At 37.4% G+C, this 14,690-nt stretch overlaps 1 protein-coding gene across 1 annotated transcript in view; it reads left to right on the top strand.

The window, feature by feature from the left end:
- Nucleotides 1-14,690, top strand: part of LOC139938830 (small integral membrane protein 14-like) — a 29,435-nt gene that overhangs the window by 1,069 nt on the left and 13,676 nt on the right. Inside the window, exons 2-4 of the mRNA XM_071934470.1 lie at nt 2,355-2,461; nt 4,360-4,408; nt 11,903-12,051. Of these exons, the coding sequence (XP_071790571.1) occupies nt 2,387-2,461; nt 4,360-4,408; nt 11,903-12,051 (273 nt within the window). The 5' untranslated portion in view covers nt 2,355-2,386. The remainder of the gene's footprint in view (nt 1-2,354; nt 2,462-4,359; nt 4,409-11,902; nt 12,052-14,690) is intronic.

Raw genomic sequence — 14,690 nt, 5'->3', positions numbered from 1 at the left:
ATTGTAAAAAAACAAATGGTCTAGTCAGCAGATTTGCCCAATTTTTACAACTTTCAAAAATCATGACACAAATTCTAGGAACACAAACTTAATCCTCAATGTCTAATGAATAACACTTGAAAACGAAATAGAGAAAATATGTTGAACAAAAAGGACAAAAACTTACCAGATCCCGGACGAAACGGTCACAAATTTCCCAGGTTCTATTTTGAACCTGTCGCATTGCCATTTTGTGACTTTCCGATATGTTCAACAATTTGTTTTTTGGTCACCAAGCACTGAACCGCAGTAAAATTGGTTATAACCAATAAATGCATTAGATGTCAAGTGCGTATACATGCTTGTAGTTTTAAGATATTTGCATGTTGATCATGCCCGCGTTTTTTGTGACACTAACACCGTTAAAGGCAGTGGACACTATTGGTAATTACTCAAATTAATTATTGGCATAAAATCTTACTTGGTGACAAGTAATAGGGAGAGGATGATGGTATAAAACATTGTAAGAAACGGCTCCACTGAAGTGCCATAGTTTTAGAGAAAGACGTAATTTTCCACGAATTTGATTTTGAGACCTCAGATTTAGAACTTGAGGTCTCGAAATCAACCATCTAAACGCACACAACTTCGTGTGACAAGGGTGTTTTTTTCTTTCATTATTATCTCGCAAGTTCGATGACCGATTGAGCTAAAATTTTCACAGGTTTGTTATTTTATGCTTATGTTGAGATACACCAACTGTGAAGGCTAGTCTTTGACAATTAAAAAAAAATTGGACCTTTAAAAAAAAACTAAAAAACCCAAACATTCTTCAAGACGAAATACATGCATGCGCGCGTAGAAAAGATTGAACGTAGGCTCATTCATGGCTCATTTAAATACGTGCTAGCCTTAGCACATTTAAATTTGCCAATTCCAGGGGTTATGAACGAGCAAGGCATGCTGGGCAAAAATAGCGGTGAGATCGATCACCCCTGCGAACGAGGTTGGTAAAACTGCGACGCCATGTTACTGTGTCAGATTGTATCCTCGTCCATTGATGTTAATTTATGCGGGGTCTATGTACTTTTTTCTAACACAAAACACAATGCCCACAGATTTACATTAAACTTACACAGTGCGAAGATTATGACAGTAGAAAGCTTAAATTTTACTTACTTAGGTGCTGTAGTTTTTTGTGAAATGAGTAAAACAAATAATTTTCGTCTTAGTTTTAGCATGTAAAAACGTGGTTATGCTATAAACCATCCCTAATTAATGAGATTTTACATGCTAAAAAAATAATGTTTGTTTCATGTGAGACGAAAATTATTTTGTGACTTTTTTTACTAATTTCTAAAAAAATACAGAACCTCAGTTAGTACTATTTGAAGGGAAGCTTTCCACTATCATCGTCTTCAAACCCTGTAAGTTTAATGTTAATCTGTGGACATTTTGAGAAAGTACCCAAATCCTTTAAAAACCTTAGATTGGAAACGAAATTACTCGGGAGATTGCGCTGAAAAGAAAAACACCCTTATCAATATGAAGTTATGTGCTTTCAGATGCTTGATTTCGAGACCTCAAAATCTAATTCTGAGGTCACGAAATCAAAACCGTGGAATATTACTTCTTTCTCGAAAACTACGTTACTTCAGAAGGAGCCGTTTCTCACAATGTTTTATACTATCAACCTCTCCCCATTACTTGTTATCAAGCAAGGTTTTATGCTAATAATTATTTTGAGTAATTACCAATAGTGTCCACAAAGGCAGTGGACACTATTTTGTGAGAAACGGCTCCCTCTGAAGTGGAGTAGTTTTTGAGAAAGAGTAATTTTCTACGAATTTGATTTCGAAACCTCAGATTTAGAACTTGAGGTCTCGAAATCAAGCATCTGAAAGCACACAACTTCTTGTGACAAGGTTGTTTTTTCTTTCAACTTCTCTTAACTTCGAGGACCAATTGAGCTCAATTGAGCTGGACATTTTTGTAATGGGGGAGCCATCTGCCTTTTTCTGCATGTCATTGGATTATGTGTAAAACTCAAAATACAACTTGGACGGCAGTTGGGAGTTATGTGAGGCAGCTGTGGATGCTATGGGTGATATTAAATACTTTACCTATCACCTTAGTCAGCTCCATCCGGAGCCCTTTTGTCAATCCCATTTCAAAACAAGTAGACAGTGGTCCATTGCATATTTGTTTGTCCGAAATAATCGGTTTGTCTATTTTAGTCATTGTTATTCTATTTGGTGATTATTAGCAGCTGTCACTTGGCAGCTTTAGTTGTTATTCTAGTTATTACCAGAGTTTTCCAGCTCTGCAACATTGATTGTCATTTTATGTTTTGTTTTTTTGTACCATTATTGCAGTTGAAGCGTTTATCATACTTTAAATACTTACAATGGCAGAGGGAGGCTATGATCCATGTGAGTGTGTTTGTTCACATGAGGGTGCTATGAGGAGACTACTTAGTATGGTGAGTAACCACAAAGTGTAGCGCTTGCAAAATGACTTGTCTAAACTTTTAAAAGATTTTACCCCAATATAAGTCAGTTAAATGGTCTGACAAGTCTTGATATGCGCTAGACTGAATGTGGCTGCGGTTGATTATTTCAGGGAAACAGTAAAAGTGGGGAAACATAATTTGTATTTCCGGGGATGGAAGATATGCTGTAGGGTCTAATCTCAACTTCTGTCCAGTTACTACATGTAGGGCTATGTAATCTATGCTTAATTATAACCTTGCATAATTTTTCCCCAATGTGTGTCATTGACAGATTGTTAATAACAAAAACTTGGCTACAAAAGAAGTTCTTCATATAACTGATCCTCAAATCTCGAACCCATGAAAATGGTTGAGGATGAAAAAAGAATAGACTGTGCAAGTCTTGCATACATATCGGATTGAGAAAGCACATCAAACATGTCAAACAACTAGACATGATTGCATTGTGCACAAATGCATAGCTGTTTCGTTAATAACATTTTCAAGTTAATCAACTGAATTTAAATTCTTGTTGTATTCAAAACAGTTATGACATATCTAGTCTATTCAGATTATACCATGTTCAGTTAGGAATTTAAGATTTAAAGGTGCAAAAATTAAAAAAATCTTTAACAATATTCGCAAGAACTTGCCAATATCCAACAACCTACTAAGTTTCAACATGATCGCATTATTACTTCAGGAGTTACGCGGCTTCAAAAAGTGCACCTTTAATGCCACGTCATGCGACCCCAATGGCGTCATTGATCTGAAAATTCACACATATGATGCATATGACAGTAAATGTGTGTGTAAATTTTGAATTGAGTACACGTAACTTCACTACACACATCTTCAAAAAGTCCATCTTCAACCTGTCGCTAGAGGGTGCTGTTGCATTTTGTGACGTCATTGATATTTGTTTTGAACTGCCCGCCCTTGCCAGACATTAACATCGTTGAAAGCAACTTCATAACTTTTGCCATTTTTGAATTAAAGGCACTTCCAGTTTCGACCGGAAGTAGAGGTCATGTGAGGTCACGCACACAAAACAAAATGAAGACCTAATTTGTCCCTACCCAGTCTCTTGTGGCTGATTTGATATAGAATTTCAAACATTTAAAGTAAACACCTTTAAGATGACGTCACATGACAGGTGATGATGTCATCATGACATCCTTGTTTTAGGATCATCATAGGACCAATAACTTTCATCACTGAAAGTTACATTGCAATTGCTCTTTAGGAAGTATGCAAAAAATCGTGAGTACTGAAACAGACTAATAAAAAAAACAAGAGCTGTTGTGCTGCGCTGCGCTACGAAACAGCTAATTAATTTGTTAAACATTACATGTACTGTATGTAAATAAAAGTAAAGCTCTGGGACAAGTATGTTTCTTTGATCTTAAATTTTTTGAAACCCCTTTTGTTAATCAACGCACGAATGTGAAACTACTCAAAGCTTGTTTATACGTGGACACACGGTGGTCGCGAGGGCATAAAATTAACGTGTGATGCAGTTTAGAGAGGATGCTGACACATCATAGCCCAGTGAAAATTATTGTTGTTGTGTCTGAACAAAACATTACCCCTTAAGGTTGGGACCATAATGGTCCTGCAAGTTAGGATACGGGCGAGACTTGCACGGTCTATTTTTTATGTTTTCACGTTTGGAAAATTGTTTGCATTTTCACATGTTGCAGGCACCTTACATTTAAATTGGCTCGTTCGGTTGGCAACTACAAAAAAGTTTATGGAAATCAATTATCGTTTACGTTTGTTGTTCACCTCTTGCGACAAACAAACTTCAGTCTTTTTCATTTATCAGAATCTTATCCCTGACATTATGATGTGTAATGGTAATATGCATGTTCTTCTTTTCCTACTAGTTGAGAGATTCACAGCAGACATGTTCAGATTCACAGTGTGACCTTGAATGTAAGTTACATTTCTGCATTGTACATTGAAGAAATAGACTGTGTGTCATACATTAATGCATGGACAGTTTTCACATTACAAATATGTTTAATAATTTATGAGGCACTTATTAAATAGTTTGTGACACTTAAAAGTGGACCAAAAGAAAAAAAGATTTACATTAAACGTTCAAAGTTTGTAGATAAAGATGGAAAGCTTCCCTTAAAATATTACTTGCTAAGGTGCTGTATTTAGTTAGAAAAGTAAAAAACAATTTAGTAAAACAAAGTCACAAAAATAATTTTGGTTTCAGTTTTAGCATGTAAATAAGCTTGGGCGATATTGCTTTTATTATCCCACAATGACTCCTCAAAAACTATCGCGATATTCAAGTATATCGCAATTTGTATTTGAAGTCTAAAATTCTGACATCTTATAATGCTAAATTTTAAAACTTAGAAAAAAAGAAAACAAAATCGGGGTATGAATCTGTCAAGTGTACCCATGGTGTGAAAATCTGGGCCTTTCAGTTACACATTCACAAAGTGTCTTTTAAAGTGTCTACTGCACATGACTGTTCTTACATGTGTGCATATTTAGCTATATCCCGCCCATTTCATTCTAGCAAACCAATAAGCATCCATAATGCACATGAGGTGACTTCGTGTAGATCCCAATGCTGTGTGCATTTCGCAGCGCACAATCTCCATACACAGGGGAGGTAAATGATACAATGTGTTACTTCTGTAGTCTCTGTGAGACCACCTGGTTGCTAGAGTCTTTGATGTTTTTTTTGTCAAAGGAACCCTATTATTGCAGGATCAATTGGGGAATCTTGCGGTTGGGTCTGGGACTTTATATTTTTTTAAACAGCCCTTTGTGGTTGCAAGGTGCTCAAATAGAGAAGACAAATGTCAAAACCATGATTTGCTGATAATTTGATTGACAACAAATCAAGACGATATGGTTATCGTTTAAGAAATGGTATTGCGTTTTTCAATTATATCGAGATATCGCCCAAGCTTACTATGCTATACGAGAATGCTTCGCTGTGTTAAACAGATTCATTGGGAGAGGCATGTCACAAACCTGGAGCTCTACGGTGGGCTACTGAGAGTTAGCACCAAGATTAGGGCAAGAAGGCTGAGACTAGCAGGTCACTGTCTCAGACATGATGAGCTGGCAGCGAGCAAGCTTGTGCTTTGGGCCCCTACTCAAGGTCACTGTTCCCGAGGTAGACCACAAACCACCTATGTGGACACCTTGTGCCGGGACTCTGGACTGCGTCGGGAAGAGCTGCGTACAGCAATGGAGGACCAACGTGTTTGGAGGGCCATCATCCGATGCTCCGCATCGACTGAATGAATACTATGTAAAACATATTTACCAGTTATGGTATACATCTTATGTGCTTGAAATAATTTGTGTGACTTGTTTAACACATTTCTCAGAAAATACAGCAACTCGGCAAGCAATATTTTAAGGGAAGCTTTCTCGGGCTGTGTGGCTCTTATTGGAACATTATGGAAGAACGCAGATTGTTAAGAAGTCTTGAACGGAACGGAAATGGTTGCATACGAAGCTTGAAGTTCATGGTCAGATAAACAGGGTGTTTCAAAAAAACACAATACACTTTTGAAACGGCTGCCGAATAATTTTGTTTGTTCAGTAGTGTCCACTACCTTTAAAGGCAGTGGACACTAAATATTTGGTAATTACTCAAAAATAATTATTAGCATAAAACCGTACTTGGTAATGGTAATCGGGAGCTGTTGGTAATTTATAACATTGTGAGAAGCGGCTTCCTCTAAAAAAGTTATTTAGTTTTCGAGAAAGAATTAATTTTCCACAAACTTGATTTTGAGACCTCAGATTTAGTATTTGAGGTCTAACATTCAAGCATCTGAAAGCACACAACTTCGTGTGACAAGGGTGTTTTTTCTTTTATTATCATCTCGCAACGTCGACAACCAAATACAGTTCGTGATCTAGGTGTGGTACTGGACTCGAGTAGCACCATGAATGCTCATACATCTGATGTGTTTCTGGAAGAACAACCAGTGTATGTATTGACGGCTCGTTTTCTCAACGTGTTGACTTGAAATATGGCATACCACAATGATCGATAGTGGGCCCCCAACAGTTCAACATCTACACCACTCCAATTGGCAACATCCTGCATAGGCACAACCTTCAGTTTCACATCTACGCAGATGATATACAAGTGTATTCTTCTTTCGACCCCGGCAACCACAATTCCATGATATCTGCACTCTCACAGATGTCGACATGCATTGATGAGATCATGTCTTGGATGATTGTCAACAGGCTCAAGCTCAACGAGGAGAAGACTGAGTTCCTTGTGGTAATCTCTGATCACCTTGAGCACCTCCTGCCTGCAGTGACTCTCCGTATCGGTACCAAGATCATCCAGCCCTCTGAGAGTGTGCGCAATCTTGGTATTGGGTTTGACACTTCCTTGAGTATGAATGCTCAAGTAACATCCCTGTGCAAAGGTCTCAATTACCAGATGCGCAATATCTCTAGAATCAGAAGATTCCTCGATAAGGCCACCTGTCATCTTGTTGTCCGTGCTCTGATTCTTACCAGGCTTGACTATGCTAAACTTGTCTGTTGTGCCCAAAAGCATGACCATGCCACACCATACTTACAAGATCTTCACTGGCTGCCGATTAGGGAGAGGATAACCTTCAAGATCTTGGTTTATGTGTATAAATGCCTCAACAACACAGCTCCTGGCTATTTATCCTCTTGCCTGTCTCTCCATCGGCCTTGCCGCTCAAGTCTACACTCGGCATCCCACACTACTCGCTTCATGGAACCTAACTCAATCAAGCTTCTTAAGTCGGCCTCAAGTCGCACATTCTCACATTTTGCTCCACACACCTGGAATGCACTCTCCACCTCAATCAGGAAATCCGACTCTCTTCGAACATTTAAGAAGTGTATCAAACATTCTCTATACCCTATCTAATGCGCTGCGTTCTTGACGTAGTGGCGCTATATAAATGCCCTATGTATGATTTTGACTGAGCGCCTGACAGCAGCCACTCAAATCAGCTCTGTGTTTTTATTCAAAGGGTTATTATGAAATCTCCTTCAAAATCCTGTGAGCTGGATCCAGTGTCAACATCCATGATAAAGCAAAACATTGATATATTTGTACCCTACATCACTAAGCTTGTAAATGAATCTCTCAGTTCCGGTTGTTTCCCCGATAGCCTCAAAGTTTCCTACATCAGGCCGCTCATCAAGAAACCAAACCTGGACAAGGAGATATTCAAAAACTACAGACCGGTTGCAAACTTAAAATATCTTGGAAAAGTCATCGAACGAGTAGTTTCATCACGTATTTCTGATCACATTCATACTTTCAACCTGTCCGACGTGTTCCAGTCAGCATACAAGCCTTTCCATGGGACCGAGGCTGCACTAGTCCGTGTGACCAATGATATTCTCTCTGCAATGGACAATGGTAACCTTACAGCACTAGTCCTGCTAGACTTGAGTGCTGCTTTTGACACTGTTGATCACAACATCCTTCTCTCTCTGCTCCAGAATCACCTAGGCATAGAGGACACAGCCCTAGCATGGTGCAAATCGTATCTCTACATGTACAATAGAACTCAGCATGTATGTAATGGCACCGCGATATCCGACCCTGTTGTTTTGAACTACTCTGTGCCACAGGGGTCCGTACTCGGCCCGCAGTGGTTTACGCTATACACTTTACCGATTCGTGACATCATCCTGAAATTTAATCTGAATTACCATGTGTACGCAGACGACACTCAGCTATACATCACGTTTAAATCTTCTCAAGAAAACGCCAATGCATCTATTGCAAGACTTGAGAAATGCATCCAAGAGATTCGACATTGGACACAACAAAACTTCCTGAAGTTAAATGATGATAAGACAGAGTTCCTTCTATTTTGGTCACGTCAGTGAGGAAGTTCAAGATCAAGAACTGGTCCACGAATGCTATTGAAACCCTACGGGAATGCTTCAGCTGTACCAACTGGAGTGTCTTCATGGATGCTGCTGAGGACTTAGACGAGGCTACGGACACTATTACAGACTATATTAATTTTTGTGAAGAGATGATTGTTCCTAAAAAATCAGTTAAAATATTTCCTAACAACAAACCTTGGATCACTAAGGATTTAAAGAGTCTGTTAAATGAAAAAAAGAGAGTGTTTCAAACCGGTAACAAAGCAGAACGTAAACAGGTTCAGAACAAAATTAAACGTAAAATTAGAGAATGTAAGATGGCATATAAGGACAAGATCGAAGGCTTTTTTCAGACAAGTGATACAAGGAGCGTATGGCAAGGTATACAGACTATTACCGGGTACAAGCCCAAAAGCAGAAACATACGTGTAGAAAATGAGACTGGTTATGCAAATGATCTAAATGAATTTTACTGTAGGTTTGACCAACAAGACAATGTTGTTGATGGTCTGCCTGAATTTCCATATGGTGAAAATATTGTTATAAATGAAAGTGAAGTCCAGGTGCTGTTCAAAAGGTTAAACACAAGAAAGGCTCATGGGCCCGACTCGATCAGTTGCAGGGTACTGAAATTCTGTGCTGAGCAATTAGCGTCACCATTTCAGTCACTTTTTCAGGAATCATTGAATAGGGCGTTAATTCCTGCTTTATGGAAAAGGTCAGTTATTGTTCCTATTCCAAAAAATGCTCACCCTAAAGTCATGAACGATCTTCGTCCTGTAGCTCTCACCTCGGTACCCATGAAATGTTTAGAAAAAATAGTTAAGAACAGGTTAATGAATGAAGTTGAGGGTTCCATGGATGAGTATCAATTTGCCTATAGACCACGTAGAAACACAGAGGATGCAATTTTGACTTTGACTAATGGTATTTTTGAACACCTGGAGAAGACAGGGGCTTTTGCTAAAGTTGTTTTTGTGGACTTTGCGAGTGCCTTCAACACAATTCAGCCGTATTTAATGGTTCAGAAACTGTTGGATCTTGGTGTAAATTTTAATATTATACGTTGGATCAATAACTTTCTAACTAACAGAGGGCAACAGGTCAAGTTAAATTCCACTTTCTCAACTCTCCGTTATATAAGTACTGGGGCCCCACAGGGTTGTGTTCTTTCTCCCATTCTGTACACATTATACACCAATGAATGTAGATCTCTGAATACAAACCACAAGTTGATTAAGTATGCAGATGACACTGCACTGGTCGGCCGTTTATTTGCAAAAACGGATAGCTTAGCATCATTCGATCACGAGATTTCTGAATTTGTTCAGTGGTGTGACAAAAACCACTTAGAGATCAACACAAAGAAAACTAAGGATATGGTCTTTGATTTTCGAAGGAACAAAACGCACGTTCCGGCCACTGTGATCAAAGGAGAATCTCTGGAAAGGGTCACTGAGTTTAAGTACTTGGGAATTGAGATTGATAACCAGTTGATTTTTGATAAATGTGCTAAATCTAAATACAAAAAGTTACAGCAGCGTCTTTTCTTTTTAAGGAAACTTAATTCATTCCATGTGGACAGAACCATTTTGCAAATGTTTTATAAGTCTGCCCTGCAAAGTATTATTACATATTGTCTTGTTAGTGTTTTTGGGAATATGCGGGCGCAGGATTGGGGCAAGTTGGACAGGGTCATTAAACAAGCAAATAGAATAACCGGTACTGATGGGACAATGGTTGAAGGTCTATACAAATCTCTAATGCTAAATAAAGTTGAATCAATTTTGTCAGATGAAACCCACCCCCTAAATGTACAGTTCAATCGTAGTGCTAGAAGCAACCGCCTGTTACAGCTCAGAATTAATACAAAGCGATATGCTAATTCATTTGTCCCCTCAGGTGTCCGAATTTTTAATGAACAATTGCAACGTTAATATATTTTTGTAAAATCAATCTTTTACTTCCAGTTTTTTTTTTCATGTCATATATAATATATATTTCTATAGACTTTTGTAGCTTGTAGTGTTTTTTGTTTTGTTTTTATATAATATTTTAAATAATCTTATGTAAATTTTGTAAAATTGTTGTTTAAAAGGTCGAAATGAATTTCCCATCGTGGATAATAAAGTGAATTGAATTTCATTGTCAATAGTTAACTAAGGTTTCTGTGCCATACATCTCCATCGGTGATGCTCGGATAGCTCCCTCGCTGAAAGCTCGGAACTTGGGGGTTATTTTTGATTCATCGATGACACTTCAACAACATTGTTCGTTTATCATCATGTCACATCAGGAATATAGGTAAGATTCACAAGTACTTGGACAAAAGTGCCACTGAAAAGGTCATTCACGCATTTGTTACTTCTCGTCTTGACAATGGCAATGCTCTTCTCTACAGTCTTCCTAACAACCAGATTTCTCGACTTCAACGGCTCCAAAATACTGCTGCCCGCATTGTGACACTGTCTAGAAAATCTTGTTCTATCACCCCCATTCTGAAACAACTACACTGGCTCCCTATCTCTCAACGAATCATCTTCAAGCTGATGCTCATTGTCCACAAAGCTCTTAATGGCAAGGCTCCCCACTATATTTCTGAATTGCTTCAAGTTTACACTCCATCAAGGAATCTTCGATCTAGTTCCATGCTTCTCCTCATTGAACCCAAGTCTTGACACTCATGGGGTGACAGGTCTTTTTCTTCAGCCGCGCCACGCATCTGGAACTCTCTACCACTTAATCTTCGATCTTGTCTTTGTACCGCAAAATTCAAGTCTCTTCTCAAAACTTATCTTATGTCACAGGTTTTCAAGGATTAATTTTGTTGTGTCTGTTTTTCTTTGTGTTATGTTTTGTTTTTGTTTTGTTTTTTTGTTTTACTGCGCCTTGAACACCCAGCAGGGTGGATATGTGCGCATTACAAGTCTTATTATTATTATTATTATTATTATTATTATTATTATTATTATTATTATTATATGTATACTATGTATCTATGTATGTATGTAGGGTTGCTTCTCACTCCCTCTGGCAGATTGGTAGATTGCGGAAATTGTTGGACGAATCTAGTACTGAGAAACTTAAACATGCCTTTGTTACTTCACGTTTATAATATGTAAAAGTACTGTACAGCGTGTTGAGATTTTTAAAATTTCAGACGCTGTTAATCAAAAATAAATATTATTATTATTTTGTATTATTTTTATGAATATCATTATCTTCAAACCATGTAAATTTAATGTAAATCTGTGTACAATGTGTTTTGTGTCTTACAAAAAAATACCATACCCTTTAAAAAGCAATGATACTTTTTTTTTCCCAGTTCTAATTTTTAGTGTCAGTTGGATAGCACTAGCGTTCAATTCAGAAAAATTCAAGCACTCAAATTCATATTTAAAGAAGTGACTTAGGCAGACTCAACCAAAGCGACTGAAGCACTGTGCAGGGTTACTGGCAAGATTGTCTCACTTTGATATCTTTTTTGTTCCATCAATGACATATAATCAGTGGGATTTTGTGTTTGTGTCACATATATAGTTCCAGGAACAAACGGAGGTAGCGATGGCTTCAATTACTCGATGTTCATGATGATGGTTGGTTGGATTGTTCTTGTCGTTGTACTCTACTTGTTTAGACCAGCTTCAATAAGAGGGAATGGAGATCAGAAGCCCAGACCAGGAAATCAGGTAATGGCAATTGTCCAGTCTTCTTCTTATTATTATTATAAATAATAATAAATAATATCAATTATAGTAGGTGTCAGATCAGTGTTTTTTTAATGCAATACAATATTATGTCAAGAATCATCATCTGCATGACACAGAGGCACATATACACCATGTACATACAATATGTAGTCAAAACAAAAACTACCCTCTGACATGCACTTCTATTATATTATTGTGGTGAAGTATCACTCCCACATCATACAATTTGATTTGAAGAAGAAAGTGTGATTTACACAAATTAATCATTGACATGAAGATGTTCTTCACTTTACGTTAATTTACTATCCGTTTAAACAAAACCTTTCTAAACGGCTAACCATTCAACCATAAAAAGAATTGATCTCGGCTCTGTAAACATAATTACACTAACAGCAGCTCAATGTTACAGGGCGCCATTTTTTTACCCCCATCATGTGTCTGTTAGTGGAGGTGCACTTAATAATAATAATAATAATAATAATAATAATAAGACTTGTAATGCACCCGTATCCACCCTGCTGGGTGTTCAAGGCGCAGAAGACGTAATAATTACAATAATAATAATAATAGCTTATATTCTTATATAGTGCATTAGATAACTGAAAGAAATACCAATGCACTTTCCAAAAAAACATAAGGCAAAGAGCAACAAATTAACAATATAGGCAAACCAAAGGATTAAGCTGAACAATAGGCAATAGAAAACAAATGGGATTTTACCTGAGTTTTTAATTGGCCTATGTACATTTTTCTCCTTGCTTGCCACCAAAATTCCTTAAAGCCATTGGACCCTTTCGGTACAGAAAAAAAAAAAAAGTTCACAGATTTACAAATAATTTACAGGGTTTACAGAAGGTAATGGTGAAAGACTTCTCTTGAAATATTAGTCCATGAAATGCTTTACTTTTTGAAAAAAACGGTAAAACAATATAAATTCTCGTTAATGAGAATTACGGATTTGTTATAAACACATGTCATGACACGGCGAAACGCGCGAAAACAGGAGTGGGTTTTCCCGTTATTTTCTCCCGACTCCGATGTCCGATTGAGCCTAAACTTCCACAGGATTGTTATTTTATATATAAGTTGTGATACACGAAGTGTGGGACTTGGACAATACTGTTTACCGAAAGTGTATAATGGCTTTAAGTTTTACACTTAGGTTGACATTTACATGTATTCCTTATAATTATTAAATCATACATATAACATAGAACAAATAAAGACAAAAGAATCAGCCACCATTGGATTATTTAAGAACATAATCAAAACGATTTGAAAACGTTTCCCACAGCCGGCCACATGAGGTTGATCCTCCTCCTTCCAATACACAACCAGGCAATGCACTTGCTGCGATACTATGACAATGACTCTCATGGGTAGGAAATTGTAACACTCAGCTTAGATGACGACGCAGTGTATTTAGTGAACAAAACAAAATACTTTCCTTATTCCGAATCTCTGTGAATTAAAAAAAATTGAAGTTTTGCTAACTTAGTAAATGTATTTTCACATGGGTATTATTCCTGGTATAAAACACTGCAATACAGCGGCTAAAGGCTGAATTATACAGTTTACAAAAATAGTCATTAAAAATATTACTATATAAGAGTCCCTGCCTGTAAGAATGTACCAAATTAGGAGGGGGGGTGTGATTCATGGGTTCGCAGATCTTTTTCCAAAAAATTAGAGTGATACACCATTATACCAAACGAATAAATCCAAAATTTTAGTTTGCTGACGGTTTTGGAGTTACCAGTTATCAAAGTTTGGGCCAAAAAGCCCTCAAGAAACGAATAGTACATTCCCTATAAACACAAAAACGTGCGCCAAGGTCATCCCAAAAAAAGTAAAAACATTTTTTGAAACCTCCAGTTGGGCTTATAACAAAAGTCACAAAATAAATTTGGGATCTTGTTGGCGCGTCATGTTACGCGCACCTGAACCTTTGACGAACAGTGCCCTCGTGCCATTTTCAACGCTTCATAACTCAACGCGCCTATAAGATCCCATGAATCAAACAAGTTCAAATGAAAGAGCTTGCATCCCTAAAACAAATTTAAGTGCAAAGTGCGTGGGATCTCGTTGGCGCAGAGAGATAATAGAGGTCAAAGTTCAAATTTTACCAATATATTGCGTTTTCGCACCTCCGTAACTTCGCGCGCCAACAACAAAAAATTGTTTTTATGGCAACTGAGTATTGGAACAGTTTTCATCTAATGACAAATGAAAAAAGAATCTTGGGATCTCTGCAACTTGCATGTCAAAAGATTTTTTGAAAATTTTCTGAAGTATTGTCGTTCCACACATTTTGGCCTAAATTGGCACAACATTCACTTTTTTCATCACTGTAAGTATCTATGCCAACAAGATCCCATCAATGTTTTCTTGTATTTGGTTAAGTTGAGTGTTCCTAAACAGATTTCAATTGAAAAATAATTGGGATCATGTTGGCCCACCAATATAACAAAGGTCAAAGGTCATATGAAACTACACTACTGCCTATTTCGGGTGATTTTGCGTCGTCTAGAAATCCACGCGCCAATATGATCCCATTAAGTTGTCTGCGTTTTATGATTATATAGATTCTCAGCAACACAAAAAAAGCAAAAACCAAA

The sequence above is a fragment of the Asterias amurensis genome, chromosome 6 (genome assembly GCF_032118995.1).
Source record: "Asterias amurensis chromosome 6, ASM3211899v1".
NCBI lineage: Eukaryota > Metazoa > Echinodermata > Asteroidea > Forcipulatida > Asteriidae > Asterias > Asterias amurensis.
The sequence above is the reverse complement of the archived record's forward strand: the minus strand, read 5'-3'. Positions and strand labels throughout refer to the sequence as shown.